Below are 27,248 nucleotides of genomic sequence, written 5' to 3' on the forward strand. Positions count from 1 at the left end.
AACTCAGACAGTCAGCACTCACAGGGGAAAATGATAGACTCAGAATCATAGAATCATTTAGGTTGGAAAAGATCTTTAAGATCATCAAGTTCAACTGTTAACCTAGCACTGCCAAGTCCACCACTAAACCATGTACCTAAGCACCACATCTGCATGTCTTTTAAATACCTCCAGGGATGGTGACTCAACCACTTCCCTGGGCAGCCTGTTCCAATGCTTGACAACCCTTTGAGTGAAGAAATTTTTCCTAATATCCAACCCACCCCCCAGCCTGGCGCAACGTGAAGCCATTTCCTCTTGTCCTGTCACTTGTTACTTGGGCGAAGAGACTGACACCCACCTCACTACAGCCTCCTTCCAGGTAGTTGTAGAGAGCAATAAGGTCTCCTCTCAGCCTCCTTTTCTCCAGGTTAAGCAACCCCAGTTCCCTCAGCTGCTCCTCATAAGAATTGTACTCTAGACCCTTCACCAGCTTCGCTGCCCTTCTTTGGACACGCTCCAGCACCTCAATGTCTTTCTTGACTCAAAACTGAACACAGTATTTGAGGTGTGGCCTCACGAGCACTGGGTACAGGGGGACAATCGCTTCCCTGATCCTGCTGGCCACACTATTTCTGATACAAGCCAGGATGCTATTGGCCTTCTTGGCCACCTGGGCACATTGCTGGCTCATAATCAGCCGGCTGTCAACCAACACCCCCAGGTCCTTTTCTGCCGGGCAGCTTTCCAACCACTCTTCCCCAAACCTGCAGTGTTTCATGGGGTTGTTGTGACCGAAGTGCAGGACCCAGCACTTGGCCTTGTTGAATCTCACACAATTGGCCTCAGCCCATCGATCCAGCCTATCCAAAGCCCTCTGTAGAGCCTTCCTGTCCTCAAGCTCATCAACACTCCTACCCAACTTGGTGCTGTCTGCAAACCTACTGAGGGTGCATTCAATCCCCTTGTCCAGATCATTGATAAAGACATTAAACAGAACTGGCCCCAATACTGAGCTCTGGGGAACACCACTTGGATTTAACTGGCTGCAAACTGGATTTAACTCCATTCACAACTCTTTGGGTCCGGCCATCCAGCCAGTTTTTTCCCCAGTGAAGAGTACACTCGTCTAAGCCATGAGTAGCCAATCTCTCCAGGAGAATGCTATGGGAAATGGTGTCGAAGGCTTTACTAAAATCTAGGTGGACAACATCCACAGCCTTTCCCTCATCCACTATGCAGATCATCTTGCATAGAAGGAGATCCTAGTCAAGCTAGGCCTGATCTAGTTGTCCTGTACATGCCATGTGATGGCACTCAAGATGATCTGCTCCATAACCTTCCCCGGCACCAAGGTCAGACCAACAGGTCTGCAGTTCCCTGGATCCTCCTTCTGGCCCTTCTTGTAGATGGGCATTGCATTTGCTAACTTCCAGTCAACCGAGACCTCCCCGGTTAGCCAGGACTGCTGTTTGTGATACTCACAGTCTAGGAAGCACCACTTGGGTGACAGCTTCTGGGATGACAGTGTCTTCGGTTTGGCTCCATCTCCCTCCTGCATAAAAGAAAAGAGGATAAAGTCATGTCTCTTGGCCTCCCCACCTCTCCCCAGAGCGTCCCTCCTGCTTTGGGAGGTCCCTGCAGACACGGAGGACCACAGGCACTTGGATGGAAAGGGGAACTTGAACACAGGCACAGCACACAGTGATGGGGAGCAGCACACAACAGACTGGAGCCGACACACCAGCTCACTGGAGAGAGAGGTGTCACAAAATAAGTGCACGAGACCAGCATGGTGCACATGACAGATGGGCCTGGAGGACGAAGCAAGGCCATACACACCTGAAAGAGCAGGCGCTCTAAAGCAGAGGGCTGTGGAGGGAAATCCTGCAGAAAGGCAAGGTGTGCTGTTACAGCCTTTGCATGGGCAGCCTTCCAGCCTCTCTCTCGACCCATTGGTGTTGCTTAATATGCTGCCATATCTGGCTTTACACACTGCCTCGCCAAGGTGCCTGGTCCCTACCCTGCTCTAAGGCATAGTGGTTGCCCAAGGAGACAGAAGAGGTAAACCATGAGGTGACCGAAGAACACCAGCCTCAATGCACAGCTTTAGAGGTGCAGGAGGTTGCAGAGGCATCAGTCTAACAGGTTGATGCCATAGGAAAGTGTTACCCTCTGAGCCTGGGAGCTGCTACCCATGGACCTGTCTGCATGTCCTCACCAGCGCCTGGGCACAAGGAGGGCAGGGGACAGGCATGCAGAGCAAGGAGCAGATGCCAGTGTGGTAGCCTGGGCAAGCAGCTCTGCAGCTAAGCCCTGTAGGACACTACACACATGCTGGATGGGATTCCCTCAGGCACAAGAGACAGCTAACTGGGGACTGGGCAAGGTCCCTTCAATCTTCTGAGAGACAATGAGACAGAGCAGTGTGGCACCAGGAGGCACGCTGTGGGCTCAGAAGGCATTGCTCACCAGTAGCAAGGGTTATGCAGCCCATGCTCGGGTCGTGGACACGAACTAGCATGTTGGCAGGAGCACAAAAGTTAGTACTTGCAAATGAAGATAGCTGGAGCAGAGAGCAATCCCAATTCAGGCACCCTGGGAGGGGTAGAGCTGTGCCAGGAAACACAGAGCCTACAGAGGGCTGAAGGAACACAGTAAACAAAGGCACAGAGGAAAGGCCTCCCGAAACACCAGTGGGTGATATGTCACCATAGGATATATGGTGGCTTCTTCCACTGGCCTGTAATTTTTCTGGGCCACTGACACTCTGGGCCTGGAGTACAAGGTCAGAAGACCAACACTGAGGAAGGAGCTGCCAGAGGGCAGGGGGCAACAAGCCATCTAGCTTGGGATCCTGTCTCCACCATGGGCTGAAGGCAAACCAGGACCTGCTACCAGAAGCAGGAGCATGCATGATGTTGGTGTGTGCAGGTCAAGGAGGCTTAGAAATCCTTTCTCTGAGCCCCTTCATCTCTGGCATCCAGCCATGACCACATCCCACGCAAAGCCTCACCTCCTGCAGCCTCTCGATTTGGGTCCGGCACAACTCCAGGTCACTGTCTCCTGGAACCACAATGATCCCCAGCGGCACAGCTGCACAACAGGGCAGACACAACTCAGGGAGCAGCCTTTGCCCCATCCCCAACACCTTGCACAGCCGAGCTGAGGGCACTGTCGGACTCGGGGACTGTGGCTCCCACCCCCTGGTCACTCGGCTGGTCACTCACAGGCTTCCTTGAGCTTTTCCTTGTCATAGTGCAGTGCCTCATAGTCACGCATGCTGATTCGGCTCACCCGGATCCGCAGCCGCTCGGGCACTGGCTGCTGGCTGCACGCAGGGCAAGGAAAACAGAAGGGATCAGAAAGAGACAGCCCACTTTCTTCTTATCCCACTCACCCCTCCAAAACAGGCAAGAGCACAGACTGAGGTGGGAGCTTGGCACCAACTTCTCCAGCCTCAGATTCTGACCATACTTCTGTGACCTGATCCCTTCCCAGGCCCTTGAGAGAGGATCAAAATGTCTCTGGGAGTGACGGATCAGTCCCATGCCTTCCCCCTTCATCCCTTCTGCTTTGGACAGGAGGTGGCAGATTGATCTGAGGAACCTACTCATTGAGCAGAGGCATGGAGTTGCGCCGCTTGGTCTTCTGCACCATGTTGGCTTGGTTGCGCAGGGAGATGTGGATGCAGGAAGCCGCCAGCTTGCAGGGCTCTCCATCTACCTGCATGGGGATAGCCTTGGACGTGGTGAGAACCACCTGCCGACACTGGCACAGCCGCTCCCCGTGGCCACCGACCTGCAAGGCAGCCTGTGAAAGGGTGCAGAGTGAGAGAAGAGCACGGACTGAGGAGTGGATTTGGGGAGCACCTGTTGTCAGCCAGATGCTGCAAGCGAACCAAGTTCTGGAAGGCAGCCAGACACCAGGGCATGACAGCACCTCACCTAAATCTCAGAGAGCAGACACAGACCCATAGGCCAGCACTAGTGCTCCTCAGGAGGAAGGCTGGGGAGTTGAGGAGGGCTGGCCAATGCCTGGTCAATGGGACCAGTCGCTCCCCTCATTGCTAGCTACAACTAGCAACAGCACCAACTCACCAGGGATGTCATGGTGAAGCCAATAACTTCAATGCAGCCATCATCATGGCGTTGTGGCTCAAAGTCATGGTGCTCCCCGGGGTTGCCCCAGGGCATGGTGCCTGCACAGTACCTGTGAAGGGATAGCAAACAATGCACGGACAGCCCCCTCCAAACTTGGGCAGAGATGTGTGGCATGGGAGTGAGAAGCCCAGTACACGAGGGCAGGTCCTGGGGCTACTCACCTGGGGATGTTCAGGAAGACCAGGCACTGGGGCTTCAGGTCCTGGATCTTGGAGGTCAGGTCCGTCCCATCGCACTGGAGACAACACAGGGGTGCTCAGGCTGCTGTACGGGCAGCTTGGTCCACCCTACCCACCTGGGAGGAAATTACCTCTCCCTCTGCTCCCCACAGTGACTGCCCTTGAAGCCAGGGGAAGCCAATGTCCCCAGGAACACATGTTCTTCCCAGTCCTGGGATACCCAGTGTGCCAAGGGACTGCTCTTCGCCCCTCAGCAGCTCAACCCCCTCCCTGGCCCACAGCACCCCTGCACACTCACAACCAACTTGACGTGCTTCGCTAAGTCTTTGGAGCTCCCTGTGAGGAAGTCGGAGAAAGCCGTCTGCCAAGGCAAGAGACAGCATTAGCACCCACATGTTCACTGAAACAGGCAGCCAGGAAGCCTGCCACTGACCTTCAGACCTCAGCTGCTGAGAGCAGCAAATCCCTTCCTCATCCATTGGCAGAAGCCCTCTCTTCTCCCCTCCCAAAACAACCTGATCCACTCCTCTGGCCGTTTTGTCCACCAAAAACCTCAGGGCACCTTTAGTAACACCCCCCCAGTATAGTATTCACTTGCCAGTCCAGTCTTAGCTTTAGGGAAGAGCAAGCTGGCCAGGTGGGTCTCCTTGTGTGAGAGACCCAAGTCACAAGAGACAAATTCAGTCTCAAGCTGCAAGAAGTACCATAAAACAGAGCTGATGTGATCCCATCTAGAGATACCAGGGGAGACAGTATGGCCTCTGTTACACAGATCCCAGGGTCCCCTTTGGGTTTAACTGTACAGGAAGAAGGGGAGACACGAGCAGGAGAGAGGGAGATGGTACAGAGCAGCATTTGGCCTCTAGTACTGCTCAAATACTGGTCACCCAGCCACAGCAGCAGGGAGGTATATTGAGGACGGGGGGATGGAGGAACAAAGACGACACTGAGACACAAAGCTCTAGAGGTGAGGTACAGGAGAGTGGCATAATGAGCCAGGGAGCCGTTAACTAGCCCAAGGTATAAAATAAAAGACCAAAGTAGCGTGGAGACCCTAGGAAAAGGCTTCCTGTTCCTCTGCAGGGGGGACAGCCTGCCTCCCCACAGCTCCGGGGAGGTCCTGCCTGGGTGATCATCCGTGAGCCGGAGAACAAGAACAATAGTGGCAGGAGATCAAGACAGCAACTGTACCGCAGGCCAGAGAGCAAGCTGTACCACCAGCAGCGCTCGCAGCCAAGAGGAGCTGCGATTCTCAGGGTTGTAGCCTTTCTCCAGCACCTCTCCAGCTTTGGGAGGGCTAAGCTTGGGTGCATATGAAGGCCCGTGTAACTTGGATGCAAGAGTTGAGGGTATGGACAGGAGCTGGGGCCATGCCTGTACTCCAGCTGATGCTAACATTGCATGCCCAGATATGTTCCACACACTCACCCCAGCATAGAACATTTTATTCCGAAATCGGCTGTTGAACTTCTCTGGGTTGGCCTCTAGGGAAAGGGGAAAAAAGTCCAAGTCACTGGCCTGCACATGGAAATACTTCACTCTCCCCAGACACAGCTCTCCAGTCAGCCTCGGCCAGGAGGCAGCTCCCAGTTCTCTTCCTGTGCAGGTACCCTTCTTCCCCTCTGCAGCCTCTGCTTGCTCCTCAGGTTTCACATCCAGCCCTGTCCTTGGGGCAATTCTCTTGTTCACTTTCCCGAGGAGCGTTTTATGGGCCCTCCTCTGAGGCATCCCATCACCACAGGCCCTGCCCCAGCCCTGCCACCCACCCCGTACCTCGGGATTCGTGGAACTCCAGTGTCACCCGCGCATCAAAGCCAAGGCTGAAATAGTTATTAAAGACATCCAAGGGGAGCTGAAACAGAAAGGAGGAACAAAGATGAGGCTGCAAGCGTGTGGCCACGCCAAAGACGAGGTCAGGCTATGACAGACCCATGCTCTGTGCTCATGAGGCTGATGGAGCGGAGGCTTGCCTTCCTCTCAGGAAAATACAGAGGTCACCAGATGATGGACCCCGGCTCCTAGGGATAAGGGATGTGGCCCAAGGGGACACACTCTGCTCTCCAAGGTACCATGCATCTGCTAAACAAACAGTCTCAGAGAGGACTGGGCTTATACCTGTTGCAAGCTGTGGTTAAAACCCTCTGGTGAACATTCAGTTCTGATCTCTACACACCTCACCATGAGTGCCACGGGTCAGAGCCACAAGGAGAGGAGCAGAATTGGAGCAGGGAAACGTCAGCCCAACACCGTAGCCCCAGGGGCTGCCTGAGCCAGTGGGAGAAGGAGAATGCAGATCCCTCAACGCAGGGAACGAACATGGAGAGGAGGTGTCCCACCTTGTCAGTGGCCGCCTCATCCTTTTCCTCAGGGTTTGCATCAGTGTTTGGCTCCACACGGAGGTTCCAGCGATCGAGCTGCACAATGTTCCCATCTTCCACATGCGACAGGATCTTGGACAGAGGCTCATCTGTGTAACCCTGGTAGAGAGTAGGACTTGATGAGTCTCCTACCTGCCTCCCACAGAGATGCCACACAGACAGCGGGCTTTGGGAAGCCATCCCAGAGCAAAAGATGTGGAAAAGATCGATTCTACTTGAACGCACAACAAAGTGAGACTTTAAATGTAAACAATACATCTTCCTTTTAAAAATCTCCTGAAGCTTGAAATAATGATTGCTTTTGTTAATGTCCTAATAGATTATAATAGAACTATGATAGATTATAATGCAGAATAATTCAAATGTCAGAAGAAAAGTAACTAAACTTGGCACTTATTTGTTGGTCTGAATTTATGGGAAGTCAAAACACCCAGCCTGTACAAATCCCCACCCATGTGTCTGGAAGCAGAGTCGAAGCGCTCAGCCTCCCTGTCAGCAGCGGGCTCTTGTGCCCAACACTTACCCCACCCCAGTTCAGCGTCCTGGCCAAGTCGTTCCCTGTCCCTAAAGGTAGGATGGCCACAGGAGGAGGTGGGTTGAGGCGTAACTGGTCCAGAATGGAGAGTATCCAGCCCACCTGCTCGAGCAAGAGAGTGCAAAGAAACAGTTGGTTATTTCAGGGACGGACAGGCAGGTGGAGGTGACTCGGAGCACTAGCGATGGCAGAGGGGCAGAGACGGGGTCCCCTTAGCCACCACTGAGGCTATTCACAGTCTTTAATGCTCCAAACGAGCACTGTGGGAGACACCAGTAACCCCAGTGGGGACACCGGCCCCCAAAAGGGCTACAAATCCAGACATTCCACAGACTAGTACTCCCTGAAGCAGGGCTTGAGGGGACCCGCAGTACCCAGTGCCACCAGCTGTACCATGGACAGTGTGCACATTTTGCCCATTCTGGATTACAGCAAGGAGGGCTGCTGCTGGCACAGGAAAGGCCTGGGGCGAAGGGCACCGCAGGCACGAAGGGGCTGGGGGACTCACCGTGCCATCTCCCCCACATGCCAGGATCCGGAGGTTGTGGACCTTGCGGTACAGCTCCAGCCTGCAGGGAACAGGGAGGGTGAGGAGGGGAGGAAGAAGGCACTGAAGACGTTACGCAATGGCTGTGGGAGCTCCTGCCCTCACAGAGCCCTTGGTGTTCACAAAGCCACGTGTGTGTCTCCCTCCCCATCACCAGGGCAGTTCACAGCAATGGGCAAAGCCACAGTAACTTTGGCTTCACCAGCTCTTGCGGAGGAAGAGCGAGGTGTCCACAGCCTGTGCACGCGTAGATAAACCGAAATGCAGCAATTAGACAAGACTCATATGACATTAACTGAACATAACGAACTAGGTCTGGGAACCTCACCCCACAGATGGTCTCTTTGCTACTAGCCTTAAAATTAGACCAGCCCTCCGACAGGAGACACTGACTGACCACAAGGTATCCTAGAGAGGCCTCTCAAAGCATGAACTTGTTGGAGGTCTCTTTGCACAAGGAAGCTATGGAGCATCAGAGCCCAGCCGTGGGAAGAGCACTGGGGAGAAATTTGTGGGGCAGAGATGGAGGAGAGAAGGGTGCTGCCCTCATCAGTACTCACGCCTCCTTGGGTCCACCCTGGCTGAGGTCAAAAACTTGCCGTGGGTTGAGATACCACATGAAGGACTGGATGATCTTGGCTCCCTACGGGGAGAAGAAAGATTTCAGGTAACAGGGTTCCCAGTGGACGGCGGAAGAAAGCATCTGGTCCTGGGGACAGCCCAAGACAACATTGTTCTTGGGGGGCTCAGGCAAAGCCTGGCCTATGTGGGAAATACCAGGCAGCAAACTGGTATTGCGGGAGTTGCCTTGCCTCTTCTGCAGCTGAGACATCACCAAAACTATGATGAGACTTCAGCAACCAAATGGCAACACCCTCACAGAGGCGCCTTCTCAGGGAGACATAGGACAAGGCCATACCTGATTTCCACCGCTCTTGGGGTTCACAAACACCAACAAGGGCTTCATAAGAGGAGCTGGCATGGGCTTGATGACAAAGGGTTTCCACCTCCCTTCCTGCAGGAGACACCGCAGGTCCTTCAACAAACCCGGGGAAACACAAACTCCCACCTCCAACTGAGCCCCAACATCACGCAGGTCAGGAGTGGGAGGAAGAGAATGTCCCAGCCACCCCGTAAGCCTTATAGCTCAGATCCGCCCTGCCAGCAAGTACCCTTCCTCCACCTCACCCTCCTTAACCTCAGTGCAGACCCAGCAAAGCCCCATTGTTTCCCAGTCCTGCTCCTCAATGCCCAGACCCTCCGCCCTTCCAGGACAAGGTCATTCCCTGTCCTCTCATCTCTCACCTCGGCTCCCTTTTTGCTGGATTTCCGCTTGAACGATGTCCTCTTCTTCTTCTTACTAGATTTCAGTGGATTCTAGAGAGAAAAGAAACAAACCCAAAACTCTGTGAGGAGTTTCTGGGCAAGCAGGAGTCATGAAAGAGCCACAAGAGCTGAGGTGACTTAACCTGGGGCCGCCGGACCCGCAGAATCCAGGTGGGAGGAACAACGACAGCAGCATGAGCACCCAGCGAGCAGGGCTCTTCGATGTGTTGCAGCATGAAACATGACACTTTGCTGTGATACTAGGGAAGGAGACAGAGAGAAAACTTGGCTGCTCAGTTTGCTGGGGACAGCCGCCTTCTCCTCCTCCCAGCTCCCCCATGCCACTGCAGGGAGTGCTGGAGGAAACCATGCTGGAATTTTGTAATGGGAAGGCAGTGAGGAGAAAGTTCCTCATAGGAGCTCGCAGCTGCCACAGTAGTAAGATGTTCAATGGGGACTTTGCTCACCGCTTGCTTGCACCAGGAACAGCTGATGGCTACAATCTCTTTACTGTGGAAGGCAAACTTCTGCTGGAAGCCCTGTGGAGGGAAGGGTAAGAGGCTTAGGGAATCCCCTCAGAGCTTTCTACCATCCAACAGGACTTTTCTACCACTAAGAGTTAACAAAGAGAGTGTGCCTGCACCTGGAGCCCTCAGGATGCCTATCAAATAGCCCTAACCACCACTATAGCACCAAGGAGGCCAACGTGCTTTGTAGGGGTGTCCCTATTGCTCAAGGAAAGGACGTCTGGAGGATAGTCCCCTGCAGGACTGATATGGCCCAGGGGGAGAACAACTCTATGCGGGAAGCACTTATGTAGTGCTTGGTTTTGCTGAAGGCTGCTGCTGCCAAACAGGAACGGTGGGATGTTCCTGGTCTCGAGCCCTGTTCTTGTCTCTGGTTTGACCTTAGCTTTCCTTCAGGCTGAGAAAAAAAAACCCAGATGCCCTCTCACCTTGCCACACTGCCGGCATTTCCCTTCCTGCCGTCTCCGGTGTACCCAGTGATGCCGGACAACGATGGGCTAAAGGTAAAATAAAAAAAAAGGGAATGAAAGGCCCAGTGTGTGAGGGAACGCAGGAACAGGTAGGAGGAATGGACCTAGGCCGGTCAGGACCTCCGCTCTTGGAGCAAGCCCACTGCTCACATACACTGGCCCCAACCCTCTGGGAGAAGGCAAAGCCATAGAATCAGGGCGCAAGAGGTCAAATTAAGGTGCTCAGAGAAAAGGGAATTAAAACCAGAAAAAAGAGGAAGGAGGGGAGGGAAACTGAAGACTGAGAATCACACAAAGTAAACCCAATGGAGAGTGAGCAAGCAGTAGCGCAGAGCACTACTTTGGCCATACATCACATCTCCATCCATTAACACCTCTGCCCAGATGTCCCCAGTGCCAGGTGAAAAACGTGCTGGTGGAAGGTGTGAAAACCCCCAGAGAGACGCAGATTTGTGCCCACAGCAAGAAAATGGAAGTGCTCACAACTAAGCAGCGAACCGCCTAGCTCCATGTTCCCTGAGGAGAGCAGCAGCCCCAAAGCCCCCCACATCCACTTCACCCTGTTCTTCGCCCCAAGGCAAGTCCTGCCCTCCTGCCTCAGCCCCTGCTGTGGGGAGGGCAGCAAGGCTGCTCCAGGCACCTTCTCCCTGCCTGTAGGCTCACAGTGGGTGAGGGCTGTGACTTGCAGGAGCACTTGTGAGGGGATCAGAAGCTTTGTAATGAAGTATCATGTTTCCTATACCCTGCCTTCCTCTTCCAGGCCTGGACTGGGAATGGCATTGCAGAAACGGCAGCAAAGAGGGAAGAGGGAGTGTGAGTTCACAGCCCAGCATGGTAGGGCCCGACACCCTGCTCATGATGATGACAGCGGCAGAAACTGGCAGGAGATTTGAGTCAGCTCCAGTGTTGCCTGCTCTGAGCGCAGCACACGGGAGAGGACGAAGAGTCCTGTTGGCTTTAGCAGGCATTAATCTAGCAGGAGCAGGAGCGGGGCTATGCCCTGAGCTCAGCTCTGGGTCCCAGCAGGCACATCTAGGGAAAGGGCTGACCCTGAAGGGGATCCCTGGCAGCGCAAAGGCCAGAAATGCATCTTTGTAGGGAAAGAGGAGGGAAGAGCCCTTGGAGGAACTGAGGAATATTAGAAATACAGGATGGAGAAGCATGCTTTGTGAGAAAAAGGAGGAAAATCAGGAAAGAGGAGGGAGAGAAAATTTGTAGAGGTTGGAGAGAAGGAAAATAGAGACAGAAGAGTGAGCGGAGGCAGAGAGTTGTTAGCAGAGCCCAAAAAGTAAGTGAAGGACAAATAAGGGAGCTGGGCAAAGAGCGATTGGGAAGGAGGCACAGCAGGGGAAGCAAAGGAAGAAAGGAGGTGTCCTGGTTTTCGCTGGGACAGAGTCAGCTCTTCTTCTTAGCAGCTAGAAGAGCTCCATGTTTTGGTTTTACTCAGAGGCTCGCTCTGAGAAGAATGTTGACAGCGCACTGATGTTTATAGTTAGCACTGAAGTCTCAAGAACTTTTCAGCTTGCCGTGTTCTTGCCAGTGTGCAGGAGCACAACAGGATAAGGGGGGAGCATAGCCGGGACAAGGAGACCACGACTCTCCTTATGATTTGTACTTGGACTTAGGATTGAGGGCCAAACTGGCCAATTAGTATTTCATATCATGCAGCGTCATGCCCAGTATAAAAGTGACGGTCAGCCGGAAAGAAGGGCGTTTGCCTTTCCAGGACTCTCAGTTTCGGGCTCTCGGATTGTCTTCTCTCTCTCTCGCTCTCTGTCTCGGGGCCTCCCGTTCATCTGGGATTGCAATATCGAGTTTTATCTGTTTCGGGATTGCAGCTTCAGGATGAGACGGGCCTCGGTCAAGGGGTGGTGAGCAATTACACCATACATCACTCGTTTGTATATATTTATCCTTGTACATATCCGTACATACATATATATATTGGTAGTGGTAGTAGTAAATTGTTCTTATCTCAACCCACGGGTCTCTTTTCTTTTTTCTTCTTTGATTCTCTCCCTCATCCCTTGGGGTGGGGGAGTGAGCGACTGTGTAGGGTTTGGTTGCTGGAGCGGCCTAACCCACGACAGGAGGGTTTAAAGTGATGCTGAAAGCTTCACCTTACCAGTTCCCACTGGCATTTCTGAGCAAGTAGCCCTGTGTTTCAGTACCTTTCCCCTACTGTGTCTGCTGTGCCAGCACAAACACAGTGTAGGGGCAGCAGCTGGGTTACCAAAATGGCCCATGACTGAGTCATCCACACCCACTCCAGAGCACTACATGGGCTATGCTGGCTGCACAGCCTGGAGGGTGAAGAGGGAAGGCTGACAGGTGCTTCCACCAGCGCAGCTCAGCAGACAGGTTCCAGGCCACTGCTCATGCCCAGTACACTAAAACATGGGCTAAAAGGGTCCAACAGCACCACTGTGGGCACCTTCCTCTGCTACCTGGAGCACCTGTGGCATCCAGGTCAGGGCTGAGTGATAAAGCCAGTTCTCCTCCCTTCCAAATTGTGGGAGGCTTGGAGAAACGCTGTTTGCCACAGCCTCCGCTACGTGCTTGGGGACTAGCACAAGGGGGAAGAAAACTTGTCCAGAAAACACTCTTTGCAGGTTCCCCTCATGCAGATGCAGGAGCTTTAGAACGTGCAAACCAGCAGATACTCTGCACTTGCTGCCTGCGAGGTCCTCGCTCCTCACACCAAGTCTGTGCTGCTGCCTTCCAAAGAAACATCCCTTTTACCACACCGCCCCTTTGGAGCCAGAATGAAGCACGACGCCTGCACTCTGATGAGCAACGTGCTGGCAGCATCTGACGTCTTTGCCACCAAACTGCAAGGCAGTGGGGGGCAGATGTGGGCAGCATCTGAGGCACATCTCTCACCTCCCGTACGTTTCGAGATCCCGACTCTCTGAAGGAAGGTTTGCAGCGGAAATTTATCTGTAGATTGAACACACATGACAGGAATCAGTAAAACCATCATACCTGAAGGAAACCTACTGCAGTTCACTTTACTACAGCAGGCCCAGAGCCTCTGGAGGTGTTCAGTGCTTGCCCTGAAACCCCTCACATATCTCTGTTACTGAACAAAACGGGTCCCGGGGTCTCAATCATGTCACTAGATACTCCTTTTGGTATTGTCTCCTCAGAAGACCCCTCTTTGCAACAACACATTGCAGTTCCCCAAACTTCTTGTGTGTCACTACCCCAGAGGAAGGGCTGCCCAGGAAAAGGATATTACAGCTTTATGAGCCACAGAGGGCTTCAGAGGCTCTACTCACTTTCTCCAGCTGTTCGATGCAGGGTGTATGCACTACGATCTTGCAGGCTGCACATTTACGCCTGGAGAGAGGTTTTTGCTGGAGGATGAGAAAAGGGGAGGAAAAACACACATGTTAATAGCAATGTTTGGAGGCTGGCAAGCTCAGCCTCCCATCACACCTCCTTCTTTCTATTTCAGGATGCAGAACAAGTCCTGTAGGAAAGTTCGACACAATCTAGACTCCTTGCAAGTGAAGGAATCTAAGCACATGCCCAGAGCAGATGCTCTCGAGTCTGGGTCAGAGCAGGGAAGTGCTCTCCTGCTGTCCTGTCCTATAGTCCTTGGCCTCTTCTGACAACGCCTGAGAGCATCATGGAAGCTGGTCTGGAAGGGACCTGCAGGGCTCCCCTGCTGAGCCACATGGGCAGGCACAGGACAGCATTAGTGCTCCGTGTCCTGCAGCACAAGCAGGACTAAGCCTGTAAGCTGGGAGAGAGGACTGCAGCAACCCTGTAAGATCAGTGCTGTCTGCAGGGTCAGGAGGAGGCAGGCCTGGGCCTCCTGTGCTCACTCTTCTCCTCTATTGAAAGGTCTTGGATTCAGATTGTCCCTCTAAGGGTGTGGGATCCCAACAGCTTCTCCCTAGAATATCATCATATCACCTCTGGGTGAGCAGCAACCCTGTGTCAGGTTCCCATTGCGAACTGAGCACCAGCACTGGCAGAAATAGGGGACGCAGCACTCCAGCATCCAGAGGCAGGAGGGACACACTCCCCACCTTGGCCGCCCCCCAGACCCCTCCATGTCCCCAGCAGCAGCAGCAGCAGGGCCTTCGTGGTGTCCCCGGTGGGTGGCAGCACAGCCCGCATCTGTGGCCCTTCTCGAGGAGGCGAGTGACCTCAGGTGACTCACCAGCAGCTTTGCCATACAGTTCTGCTCCCCAACGTAGCAGAAGTCCCCAGAGACATTGGTCTCAAACCAGATGTGCTCCCCATAGACTGCAGTCTCCTGAAAGGCACAAGACAACACGTTTTTCTGAGAACACCCTCCAGATGGGCTTCTGAGCCACTAAAACACTTTGTGCAAGGGACAAGATACTGGACAACGTTGAGGGGTGGGAGGTTGAAGCTAGGTGTAGACAGAGAGGAGGCATAAGGGCAAATTCAATGCAGGGGACTCTCCTGAAACAGCTTCTGTTTACGACCTCAGGGTGCAGCTTAAAATCTGCCAGGCTTTGCTTGCGAAGGAGCAGGGGCTGCTGCTTAGCTCCAGCCACCAGAAGACCTTGGCTGCCAGGAGCAGAAGAGCTGGCAGTGGAGCAGCTATGCCATCCTCCCAGGAATCATCTGTGCCTGCACAGCCTCTCCCTACAGCATCAAAGGGTGCTGCCAGCAGCACAGATGCTGGCACCAGCTGGTGGCAACAGTGAAGGCCATAAATGTGTAAAAAGTCAAAGTCACCTGGGAAGCTTCAGCCTGGAAAGAGCCTGCTGCTTCTTGGCCAGGAGCCCATTCCATGTGACACCCAGCAAAACGTGCTACAACTTACGCTCCAGTCCACAGTGCTGCGTATCTGCCTCTCTGAGTCGCTCCTCAGGGCTAGTGCAGGGTTTGGCTGGGCTACCATGTGCTGGAGGCTGGACTTGGCAATAGCTTTCCTGGAAGACACAGGAGGGCTGGCTATTAGATCGGGGGTGGGGGGAGAGGAATATGGGCGAAGCACAACCTGCTTCTAGAACGGACAGTGAGGCTGGAGCAGAGAAGCATCCTCAGGACCAAGTGGCTGGAAACAAGGTGAATCTCCAGCACCACTGGTCAAGGAGTACCTGCTCCTACAAGGCAGCCCCGTACGACGAAGAGGTGCTGGCCACATTGCTGACAGCTCAGCTGAAGACACCTTGTACCCAGCAAAAGACACAGCCTGGGCCTGCTGGGTCAAAGACCTCAGAGATGACAGGGCGACTGCAAAACGGCCTCCACCAAGCTGTAATAGTGGGGCTGCCTTTGCAGGGACAATCCAGAGCCCCTGCCCCACAGAGGCTCCCTGCAGCTCTCCCATACCAAGGCACCTTGGAGCCTGGGGTGTTTTCGAGGACCAGTACAACCGGTTGGAAAAAAAGCATCTGCTTGTTTGGGGCTACTGAGCTTCTCCCAGATGTGGCAGGGTGGGGGAAAGGAGCAGCGGAGCTGGCCAGCTGGAGAAAACGTGCACCTCCAGCCACGGCCAGGCCTGGCACCTCCCTCTAGCCCCAGGCTGGCAGGAGAGGACGCCTGCAAGCCCCGGGGGCTGCACCGAGAGCATCAGAGGCAGCTCTGGCTGGAGTGGGAGAATCTCAAGGGATGCGAGCAGCACTGCAAGACACCGACGCAGCCAGGGCCAACAGTGCTGAGGTCCTTCCCTTCTTCCCCGCCAAGCCTGAGTCTGCACCCAGCCTCCCCTCCCCGAGGCATTGCCCGCTCGCATGTCACCGCCATACATACAGCAGCCGGGGACTCCAGCCATCCGGGGCCGAATGGCAGGCAGGCTCCGGTGTCAAGCACTCCGGGAGGGCAGCAGAGGGGTGCCCGGCTCCGGCTGCCCCCATGCCGCACTGGGCTGTCAGCCACGGGTGGCTGGAGGGGAGTAGCCCAGGCCGGGGGGCATCACTGGAGCGCCGGCGCTGGCTGAGGCGGCGGTAGCGGCCCGGCAAGCCATAGGCGGCCCGGCCGTACATGAGCTCGGTGGGCAGGTGGTGGGAGGAGGCACGTCGCAGGCAGCGAGGGCCCCGCGACAGCAGCCCAGCCTGGAGCGGCCGCAGTCGGGGCAGCATGGCCAGCCACCTCTCCTCAGCCCACCGCTCGTGCCGGCCCTCCTTGGCTCCCGTCACCGTGCCGCCACCGTCATCCTCTGGAGACTCAGATCTGTTGCTTTCGGTGTGCGGTGCCCCGTCCCCCTCCTCTCCGGTGGGGATGAGGCTGGCCAGGAGGACGGAGGGACCCAGCAGGTGGGTGTCGATGGCTCGAGTCTGGCCGCCGCGCTTGGTCTGCACAGCGAACCTGGGGCTGAGGCAGGGCGGCGTGGTGCTGGAGCGGCGGCGGGGACCGGGGCGCCGGGGCAGGCCCAGGCAGGAGAAGGCTGGTAGCGGGGCACCCAAGCCACGGCGGCGCTGGGCCAGCGAGGCGGAGGGCAGCCCCGCCTGGGAGCGCCGCCTGGCCTTGCTCGTGGGCACGGCCACTGCGCTGGGGCGCCGCAGCTCCTTCCTCCCAAAGTGCCGCCTAAAAAAGGTTTCCATCACACCCGGACGGTGGCTGTTAACACAGAGACCAGGAATTAAATAGGCTCCGCCATGAGCCCCCAGGCTGGACTGCAGGGGTCAGGGCTGGGAGATGGCAGGGGATGGATAGGAGGAGCGGGGGACATGGTGCAGGGGCACACGGCAGGGCTGGGACTCTCTTGCTGGGTAGACGCACCGCTGGGGCTCCCGCTCCTCACAGCTCCCCTGCCCCTGGATTTCACAGCTCAGCCCAGGCTGCTGCGATGGCAGAGCAGGTGTCACCGCCTGGCTGGGACCCTCTGCATCCTCTGCTCACCACTGTGTATCAGCAGAGCCCCAGCACCCCGAGATGCCAATCAGCCCTGACAAGTATTCCCACAGCTTTCCTGGTGCTGGTCCACCTGGTTTCCCCACAGGAACCGCTCTGGCTAAGCACCAGCCCTGCCAAATTTGCAGCAAATTGAAACTAAGTCCATGCGAATCCTAAAGAAGAAAACCAAGCAGGCAAGCAAAAGTAGGGCAGGTAGATTTGGTAGAAGCTGGCTGGGAGAGTTGGAGGCTGGGAGAGCTGGAGTAGTGCAGAAGAGAGCTAGGAAAATCATCCCATCCGTCTTGCACAAAACTTCCCTCTCGTGGTGGAAAGAGCTTTACTGGGGCTCTAGAGCTTTCCCTGCGCAGGCCTCAGGCTTGACAGGCTGCCCGGATGTTGCAGCAGTCCGTGGGAAGCCCCAAGACACAGGTGGAAGGTGCTGCAGCAGTTTCAGCGCTGGTGGCTCGGCATGCAAAGGCTGGAGTCGAAGGGGCTGATCCTGGCTAGCTCCAGTCTTCCCCTCCTCCAGAACTAGTGCTTTGCTTCCCACCCTCCAGCCACTGCCTCTTTTCAGCTGCGAGATAGAGAGGATTTATTCGAGGGCAACTCGAAAAAACTACCAAGATCCACAGTTTGGTAGAAATAAACATCTGGCTCTTCAATTGGTCCCAAGGCAGAGAACTGAATCATGGCAGCCCGAAGGCACACACAAGCCACCACCGTTACTCTCAACAATTTCCATACTGTACAAGGTGGCTCTTCTACCCATCATGAGGGTCCGAGCACGCCACCCACCACTGCACTAAGGTTGGCACCTGCTGCACTTGCTTCTACCTTCCTTCCTTCTCATGCTCTTTTGTGCACTTGCTTGCAGGTCAGCAATACCAGAGGATCTTCAGAAGAACACCCTGGCCCAAACCTCCACCGCCCGAGGTCCATGCAAACAGGCAAACTTGTCAGAAGTTTCCCTTTCTGTTTGAGATATGCATGTACAATGGGACATTTTCTGTGTTTTTTTCTTATGCTATTTTCTGTACCACAGACTGGAGCTTTTGCTTTGTGCGTGTACCATCCACAACCCATCGGGCTGTACCTCTATGGCTCTTGGAGGAGTACAAAGCCAAGTTTGTAATTTTGGCAAAGGTCAGGCTTGGTTCAGTCTCCCCCAGCCAAGGTATGCAAGGAAGCCGAAGCCAGCTCTTCAGTTTCTACAGTCTTGTTGCCATGTCCACACTAAGGTAGCACAAGGAGGGAAGGAAGGACAGCGATGCCCTCCAGAGGAATCTGCAGCTCAGAGAGCAGCATCAGGGCACCCAAAGCCTGGCTGAACTGAAAGCAAATCCAAAGTGCCACCTCCTCACAGAGATTTCTCAAGTCCCACCACAGTGAGCAACGCAGGTACATCCAGCGCTACCTGGTCACCAGCAGGTTTAACTATCACACCGCCGAGGCCCATGCAGCTTTGCAGAGGGCAAAAGCACGTTTTGCTGATCACCCTGTTTACAGTGCCTTCCCAACACTGCAGTGCTCCATTCCTGTTCCTTCTCTCTGTCGTCTGCAGGACGATGCACAGTAGATGATCATGCACAGTAAACTGCATCATCACCAATAGGTGTTAAAAATTGTCCGAACAATTAAAACGTCAAAAAACCCGAGAGAGAACCCTGCCTGAGTGAGGTACGCTGCAGCCGACCCTTCTTGGCTGGCTTTAGCTGCTGGGTGAGGCATGCTCTCCAACTACATCCCGAATGAGCTGAATGGCTGCTCCCTCCTGCCCCAGATATTCCACTAGCATGAAGCTGCTGTACTGTTTGCTGGGCTGCTGCTATGGGCAGGAAGGTCTCTCAACACAGCTTCCTTCCTTTTTGCACCACAGCCTCATGAGGAAATCTGCTAGAACAACCTTGGCTTGACATTTATGTTTGGGCACTAGCTGATTATGGCCCTTTTTATCTTCAGGGCTGTCTGCAAGTGGCACATGGACTCATGCTCCAGCCATCAGTAGTGAAGGTTATCACCAGGCAACCATCTGACAGCCCACAACAGCACCACATGGCAGCTCAGATACGACGGTAAAGATATTCCCAACCTCTTGCAACTTACTTCCAATCTGAGCTCCAAATGGTGTGTCGCAGGCATTGAGAGCTGCCGCTGGCAGAGCAGACGGACCGATTGCCAGGGGTGCCCAGGGTTGATGTGCAACAGCAGAGCTGCATGCAGAGCAGCTGGGGAACCACACACTGGGTGGAGAGGAGCCAAGCCCTGGAAGCCCCTGGCCTAACACCAGCACATCTCTAGGATCTCCACTGCTTGTCACTGAGACAAGATGGAGAACAGCCAGCACCTGTGGCTGTTCTGCAGGCTGCATCCCTCGGCTCAATTAAGTAAGGAGGCTGGATGGAGGCAGTCTGGCATTTGCAGGGTGGGAGGGAAAGGAAGTACTGCTGCACGCTCTAGGATATCAATTCTACTTACAAGCAGCTTTGCACTATCATTTCAATCTCCTTCTGTGAAGGAGGAAGGAGCCAGCAGCTCTGGTTTGCTCATGATCTGCAGTCGGAGCTCTGGGGAGATTTTTTATTCTTACTAGACCCCTCAGAGCTCCCCAGCCTCCTATGCTCCCTACCTGGCACTGGTAGGAAGAGATGCTGCTGAAGCAGGAACATGTCCTGGAGCACAGGCAGGCAGTAGTGCTGTCCTCGAGAGCTGGGCAAGAAGGGGGCTGCTGCAGGAAGCTCCCTGGGCACTCAGAGTCTAAAGACAGAGATAACCTCGGTGGCAGGATCTAAATGCCCTTGGAAAGCCAAGCAGGGATCAAAGCGGAAAAACTTGCGTCTTGTAAGTTCAGTGGACACAGAGCTTGCTGATCAGCTGATATGGAGACCCTGCTCTCCAGACATGCAGCAGCCATCCCTCCTGCAGTGGTGGTAGCTCCAAAACCAGACAGGCTGACTCCTAGGGCTAAACACACAGTGTCCCTCAAGGCATAGGCTCTGCCCACGTCAGGAGGAGCTTCTTGATATTCAGCTCCGTTATTCTGCTTTGTTTCCCTAGCCTGAAGCAAACCCCCATGTACAGTCCCAAACAGGCCCTCTGTGCCCTTAGACATGCAGAGGGATGCTGTGCCACACACCTGCTTGGCCCGTCCTCCATGTTGTTATTTCCTTTGTCCCTCCAGCAGCCTGGTTCTTCTCGCCAGTGCCCAGAAGTAAGAGAGATCCCGAGTTACCTTCATACAGTGCCAAACCTGGCACCTCTCTCCTGGCACCAAGGGTGGCAAGAGGACCCTCCTGCAGGACACCACCAGCAGCACAACACACAAGCCTTGAGCCCTAGAGAAGCCTGGACTTGAAAAAACACCATCAGCTCCTCCCAACCTTTCATCAAACCTCCAGTTAGTTGGCTGGGAAGCGTTTTTTCCAATGGCAGGGCTACAGCAAGGGAAAGAAGTCCGAGAGTTTTGCCCTGTTCCATGACGAGCACCTGTCTTGACGGTGGCTGGCTGTGGCCCAGCTTGCTGTGAGTGCTGGGGAGCTGCTGCGGCACCAGAGCTGGCAGCATGCAAGCAGGAGCCCATTTCAGTTTACAGCCCATTTCAGCTGTTTTCCCTTGGCAAGGACACTTGACTTGCACAGCTCAACCACAGGGAAAGTGTGTTAATAATAGCCACCCCTGCGTGACACCAAGATCTCCTGGGCTTCTTCCTCTCTGTCTCCTCCCTGCCAGGACACCAGAGGGACTGAGGGACAAGAGCACAGGAGCCCATCCAGGGAGCTGCTGCTCATCCCTGCCTCTCTGACAGACCACTGCTTGCCTTCAGCCTCAGTTTCCATCACAAACTTGCACCCCCTGCATCCTTTCAGTGCTCTGATACTCAGTCTTCCCATGTCTGCCGTCATCGCCACACCACCCCTGCTGAGATCCTGTCCCTGCTCTCCCATCCTGCTCCCAGGCATCAGTCACTGACCTCTTCTCTCCCTCGAGCTCCCTGGCCAGCCCTTCTGATGTGCCACAAAGAGCAGCCGGCACAGATGAGATGTCCCCGTGCCAGATGGGGAGAGGAACATGCTGGTCAAGACATGGCGCAGCTCTCAAGGCTTTGGTTGCGGTGAGGTGAGCAGTGATCAGCAAGTTCCCAAACTCTGCAACTTGTTTCTACCCAAAATTTCCATTCCGGTTGTAATCTCTCTTACCTCACACGTACAAAACAAAGTCAGGAGCTTCCCCGTGCTGGGTCCAGCATGAGAAAGGAGATGCTGCTCCTCCTAGCACAGGGCTAGGGAGGCTCCACCCAAACCATGAGCCTTTGAAAGCATCGTGAGGGGTGGGCTACAGGCTGTGCTCACCTTCTATTTTAAGATTAATTCATTTGATCTACTGCAACAAGTGTCACCGCCTACACAACATCTCGCTCCCAGGATCTCAAAGCTGCAAGAGCAAGGCATTCCCAGGGCAAACCGCAGCCAAGGACATCCTCAGTTGTACTGTCACCTTCATACTGCAGAGATTACTGCTGCAACCTTAAGGTTGCCTGTTCAGGCTGCAGAAGGCAGTTTCTGGTCCTTGCAGGGCACTCAGAGGTCCTCACCTATCTCTCAGCGAGCCCCAGTGTTGATCTAGAGGACTTCAGACCTCCCTCCTACTGAAAAAGCAAGGCAAGGGCTTAGAAACCGGCTGGTGGTTACACGCACGCAGCTGCAGAGGACCTCCTCCCAGCCCTGAGGTCTCTGCACATGCAGCCCCAGCACCCCTCTCTGCAGGGAGCTGTGTAGAGGACCCTGCCAGAGCTACTGAGCATGGACAGCAAGGGCAAGGTACCTCTGACAACATCTAAGGGCTCTGCTAACTTGCTCCGAGACCTGTCAGTGCTACTGGGCACTTTGGTTGACCAGCCTGGAGGCTCCAGGACTGCACTGCTTCACAACAGAAGGGCAGCAACGTCAGTTTGGCCTCTTTGTACCCAGCTTGCACGTGGCTGAGCAAGAGAACAACTTGCAGCCTCCTGCTCCCACACACAGACACCTCTGCTCCATGGCATCACAGCAGTGCCAGCAAGTGGACCTGATACAAATATCCTGACGCACCCAGACACGAAAGGGTAATGGGATCCCTGCACAAGCTGGTCAGAAGCAAAACTCGCCCACAGGGTTTATTTCAGGGGACAGGAATTTCGAGGCACACCCAGGCTGGCAGCGACAGCTCAGCATCATCAGCTCAGCATCACTTCTGACTATGGGTACCATGGGTGGATCACCACGCAGTCCACACCAGGGATGAGACACGGCCACGAACTTTAACCCCACACCACTTTCAGGGTATTCGTACTCTGTTGGGAGCTGGAGATGTCATACTGAGGAGATGCAGTCTCTAAGCCACCTTCTTTGAACGAGCAAGGCAGGGGGACAGGTGCAGGGACAGGCACTGGCAGCTCGTTGCGGGGGGTTGTAGGCAAGGCAAAGAAACAAACCACCACAGTGGTTTGCGGCTTGTCACGGGAAGCTTCTCCAATGGGCAAAGCCAGGAGGAAGGAACTGCCCAAGGCCATGCGGTGACCTGAGTGCAGTCCCCACCAAGGCAAGGCAAAAGGGATCAGCTATCCCACCCTCCTGCCTGGCCCTTCACAAGTTTGACTTGCTGGGAGAACAGGGCCCGGGAGCAGAAAGGCCTGAGACATTTTTACAGTTCCTAGCAGAACCCCATGTCCTTCTAGTCCTGTCTCTCTCCAAGCTCTGCACAACACCCTGGTGCCACCTCCCCTTCAGTGCCTTCTCAGGGCGAACCTGAGATGTGCTCTAAGGCACATCTGCCAGACTAGCTCAGAACCTCCACTTACGCTTCATAAAGTCAAGAGTTTGCCAGCCCTAAGGCTCAGAGTAATGTTCCCATTACAACAATGAGATTTCCTTCCCCAAATCCATGGAAGACAGTGTTTTATCTTAATTTAAACCAAAGTCGTCTCCTTGGAGGCTCCTGGGCTGACTCCAGGCATTCATATCCCTTGACAACTTTCCACCATCATAACATTATGAAGTTTATTTGCCACTACAGTAAATAATCTGCCTCCTGGTTATCAAGAAACCTGACAGCCCTGATTTAAACAATCTGTCGCTGTGTTTGGCTGGGGAGTCAAACGGCAAGATTGACGGCCTCGGGCAGCAAATTAATCCGGGATGAAACGCAAGGGTGAGTAACCACCACCAGTGTGCCGGGGCAGAGGCAGAGCAGCGTCCAGGGGAGAGGCTGGCCATGCAGTTTCTATTTTGGTCCCATCAGCAAGACCAGCGACGCAGGCGGGGAAGGACTTGGAGTGTTTCTTCTGTCTCTCTGAGCTCCCTTTGCAGAGTGACATGCATGAAGCAAAGCGGTGGGGGGCTCGGGAATTTGGGTGTCCAGTCTGTGGTTTCTTTAGCAGATTCCTACCATCGTCCCCAGGGCTGGTCCCCCTCCGTCAGTACGCACAGATCTGCACCTCCCATACTCGAGGGACGTGAGGGACGTGCTATTTAAAGGGAGATCAGTCTCACAGCCCAGCTGTCTGATCCAAACTCCCCAAGCAGCCCTGGAGTTTTCCCCCTGCATGCGGGGACAAACATCCTGGCATGGTGCTGCCCTGGGCAGGGCAACACGCAGCGTCTGCCCAGGGCAGCAGCCCCAGGGAGATGGCGAGGAACCCGGTGTAAAGCTGCAGCGTGGCAGATGCAGAGCACAGCAGCGATTCCCAAGGCTGGGAAGTCTTTGGACCTCCCAAAGGCATGCAAAGACCTTTGTATCTCCCAAAGCAAAGTTGAGAGAGCCTCTGGCGCTCAGCTACAGGCACTGATAACAGAAAGATGGGAGCTGCGTGCCTCCCTTCGGCCCACGGCAGGGATCGGGAAGGGCATCCCACTACTCCCAAGCAGGGAGAAGCAGGGCACCTCACTGCCACCAGCTCCTGGGGAGATGCAAGAAGCCCGTAAGTCTGTCCTGCTTCCCTAAACTACCCCAGGGCAAAGCGGCTGGGGTCCAGGGGTCTTGGCGCGGCACAGGCTGGCTCCCCACGCTGCTGTCCTCTGCCACCCGCAGATTTCCCACTGCCCTCCCATGACACACAGGCTGGCAGGATGCAGCCAGTTGCCGTAACAGGCAGCAGACCAGGCAGCTGGAAATGCACCTCTGGCAGGGAAAACTCCTGCCCTCCTTCCAAAAGGGACACAGCAGCCAAGTGCCTCCAAGCGCCATGGCAGCTGCACTTCGCAGAGCCCCCTGCCTCAGCAGCCCTGGGGACTGCTCATAGCCTCCCCATGCTTGCTCCAGCCTCCAGGAGCAAAAACAGCTCAGCAGGAGCGAAGCTGAGGGTCTCAGGGATGACCCTGGGGTCTGCCTCCCTCTGCCTCTCCCCAGTGGAACAGAACCCGCTATGTGCTCAGACCATACCCACCTGCCTCCCCCGGCCCCCTCCCATCCCCCACCCGGCACAAGCAGAAGCAGCAAAGTGTGAGGGACTAATGAGGAGGAAGAGGAAGAAGAGGAGAGAAGGGGAGAGCGTGGGGAGAAGCCCCCGTGACCTGATCTGGAGCGGCGCAGGGGTCCCAGCAGGTGCCAAGCGGGTGGCGGTGGCCGCGCAGCAGCGGCGGGCCAGCCCTCCCAACCAAGTCCTAGTTTGGAGAGTGAGCGCTCAGCTTCTCCCTCCGCCTCCTCCCCGCGCTGCAAACCCTGACGGCGCTCGTTAAAATAACCAACTGCACTTCCTCTCCGAGCAGTCCCGAGGCTGGCTCGCCCTCGGCCGGAGGAGCATGTACCAGAGGGGGGCCCAGAAAGAGAGAGGTCCCCGCCAGTGACCAGCTGCCCTCTGAGCACCCAACTGCGGCTAAGGGATAGCACCGCTTCCCTCGGAGCGGCAAGAAGAAGAGAAGGGGAAGAACCTGCCGAGGAGGCAATTCTCTCCCACCACCTTGAGACCTCAACAAGGATAAAGGGGTTTGCACGAGCCACCTGCCACGGAGAACCCATGTTCGTGCACAGGAAGCAGCTTGCTCCTGAGTTATGGATGGTGTCTGGTCCAGGCCAGCTTCACAGATGTCTCAGGAACTTTTAACCTCCACTTGTTGTACAAACTTCCCCATGGGACCTCTCACAGCCAGGCTGGGGACTTCCCCGTCATGCTTCACTGCAATCCGGGTCCCCCAGCTGCCCCCAGGGACTTGCTCCTGGTCAAACACAACCCAGCTCCCTTTTGGGGCCGCAAAACCCATCTCCGCTTTGGCCTGTGCAGTGAGGGGAGGGGGGGGTCATGCCGAAGGCCAGCTTTCTCCACGATGCCTGCAAAGCGTGAGTCACTGGCCATTGTTATTTGTTATTTTGGTCATTTACACAGCAGTTGGAGCCCGTGGCCACGCACGTGGCCCTACTGAGTCAGCACCCGCAGCTGGGACCTCGCTTGTCCTTTCACACCCTGCGTCCTCCTGCCTGCCCCTTCCCCTTGCCTACATGCCACGGCTAAAATTAGATAGGGAGCTCTTCTCCTCTGCGTGTAGGAGTGTGCGTGCGTTTGGACCATGCCCAGTGCTCCCCAGGGCCTGAAGAGAGACTGCAGTAAAGCCATCATAGCAGAACGTCAGGGGAGGCTGCTGCCAGCATGGTGAAGGTGGCTGGCTGCCTTCTGCAATGGGTATCTTGAAAGAGGTTCACAGGAAACCATTAACCACAGGGGAGCCAGGCCAGGTTGAGCTACCACCACTGTCACGGTCTCTGTCACGGCAGAAGGAGTGACTGGCCTTTGCGATGCAGCGGGAGCCAGGGGCGGGTGAGGATACGTAAGTAAGCAAACCTCTCCACTGCCAAACCTGCTGCGGTGACTGCGTTTGGCCCTTTTCTCACAACACCAATGGGGAAGGGGAGCTAGAGATGCCCAGGGCAGGCAGGAGGAGATGTTCACCTCTGCTCAGCCCTCTCCTCAAATTTAGCAGGTGCCAAAGGATGGAAGGCTCTGCCCCTTTCCCTACACAGGGTAGGCGTCCTTCGGACTTCCTTTCCCAGTGCCAGGAAAGGGCCAGCTGCCACTAGCAGCTGACCAGGTCCTGGTGTCTTCGCAGCCACAGTGCCGGTTGTGACCACAGGAAGAGAAGAGGCTGTGGAACAGTCCCCAGTCCATCACGTTATGACCCACTTACTAAGACTGGCAGGATGTTTCATCAAAGAGGAAATTAAAATCGTGCTGTAACTAGCCGCTCAATCAGAGCAAAGAAGCCAGGTAAGAGACATGTGCAGTTCCTCCCCAGCCCCATCTCCAGCCAACGGAGCTTCTCTCCAACTGCCCCGTGCCCGCCCTGCTCTCCCTGTCCCCTGTGGTCTATGCATGGCAGAGACACCTGCTGACATCGCCTGCTGCTCCTCATCCCCACCACAGTCCCATCTCCCTCCTGGGTTGGCAGGACCTGGACTTGCAAATAGAAACAGCCCAGAGAGGTGCCCAGGGCGGATTCTAGCTGGCCCCAAAATCCCTTCCAAGTCAAGCAGACCAGCAAGAGACCAGGTCATTGGTTTTCCAAGTCCCTTTCCCTGGAGGCGGCAGGAGTGGGAAGCCCAAGAGCCCTTTCCCCAAGCCAGCCAGACAAACTTTCCTGCTGCCATTCTCCTCCTTCCCCCCGTGACTTACTAAGCCATCACCGTGCAAACATGCACACAGGCGAATGGGTGGTGAGGGAGACCTTCGTCTCACCGCACTGCTGTCACAGGTTTCAGTCTGCCGTGTTCAAGAAGAAACCACTGCTCCAAGCCAAGGGGCTCCCCAGCCCCACACAGCCCTGAGGAGGGTTTTCCAAGTGAGGAGACCCTGGTCCCACGCACCTGAAACCACACCACAAGTGGCAGCCCCTGCAGGTGTCTGCAAGGGGGAGACTGCTCAGCATCCCTGAGAAACTTGGTCTCCAGTGATCTCTCGCTCAGCAAAGTCTGAGGCTGAGACAGGAAAGACACCTCCTATTTCTGTGTCCCAAGCCTTCATCGTGACCCTGTGACTAAGCAAAGCACATGCCGACTTGCCACCAGAAAGGCATTTGTTGGTTTAACTGTGACCCTGTTACTGATATCAAGTCTAATCTTTGGTTTCACTTTTTCGCCTCGTGGCAGTGAGCTACCAAGTCTTTCCCTCCATAACTCCTTTTCGCAATGTTAAATCCATCCCTTCTTGGTTTTGCTAAATGTCAGCTTGTCCCTCTGCTACAAATGGGAGGGCAGGCTGAGAAGTTGATATTTTTTTCGCTCCTCCACCCTTTTTGTTCTAAATGCCCTCAGCGTATCTGCTCTTACGTGTTTCCTTTTCTTTTCTCATCCTAACATCC

At 55.1% G+C, this 27,248-nt stretch overlaps 1 protein-coding gene across 3 annotated transcripts in view; it reads right to left on the reverse strand.

Moving 5' to 3' along the window:
* Positions 1-27,248, reverse strand: part of DGKZ (diacylglycerol kinase zeta) — a 45,145-nt gene that overhangs the window by 8,626 nt on the left and 9,271 nt on the right. For 2 of the 3 annotated variants that reach the window (XM_086612680.1, XM_086612679.1), the window contains 22 exons: positions 14,915-15,023; positions 14,279-14,374; positions 13,386-13,463; positions 12,988-13,044; positions 10,063-10,131; positions 9,575-9,646; positions 9,251-9,367; positions 9,087-9,158; positions 8,701-8,796; positions 8,342-8,424; positions 7,743-7,803; positions 7,223-7,336; positions 6,658-6,798; positions 6,095-6,173; positions 5,750-5,805; positions 4,620-4,682; positions 4,304-4,377; positions 4,080-4,191; positions 3,593-3,792; positions 3,210-3,310; positions 2,996-3,075; positions 1,465-1,534 (listed from right to left, as the gene is read on the reverse strand). In XM_086612680.1, coding sequence (XP_086468806.1) covers positions 1,465-1,534; positions 2,996-3,075; positions 3,210-3,310; positions 3,593-3,792; positions 4,080-4,191; positions 4,304-4,377; positions 4,620-4,682; positions 5,750-5,805; positions 6,095-6,173; positions 6,658-6,798; positions 7,223-7,336; positions 7,743-7,803; positions 8,342-8,424; positions 8,701-8,796; positions 9,087-9,158; positions 9,251-9,367; positions 9,575-9,646; positions 10,063-10,131; positions 12,988-13,044; positions 13,386-13,463; positions 14,279-14,374; positions 14,915-15,023 — 2,000 coding nt within the window. Of the gene's footprint in view, positions 1-1,464; positions 1,535-1,821; positions 1,867-2,995; positions 3,076-3,209; positions 3,311-3,592; positions 3,793-4,079; positions 4,192-4,303; positions 4,378-4,619; positions 4,683-5,749; positions 5,806-6,094; positions 6,174-6,657; positions 6,799-7,222; positions 7,337-7,742; positions 7,804-8,341; positions 8,425-8,700; positions 8,797-9,086; positions 9,159-9,250; positions 9,368-9,574; positions 9,647-10,062; positions 10,132-12,987; positions 13,045-13,385; positions 13,464-14,278; positions 14,375-14,914; positions 15,024-15,846; positions 16,638-27,248 lie in introns of those variants that run through there. The other variant, XM_086612678.1, reaches the window with a different exon arrangement.

Source organism: Tauraco erythrolophus, chromosome 6, assembly GCF_009769465.1.
Source record: "Tauraco erythrolophus isolate bTauEry1 chromosome 6, bTauEry1.pri, whole genome shotgun sequence".
Lineage (NCBI taxonomy): Eukaryota > Metazoa > Chordata > Aves > Musophagiformes > Musophagidae > Tauraco > Tauraco erythrolophus.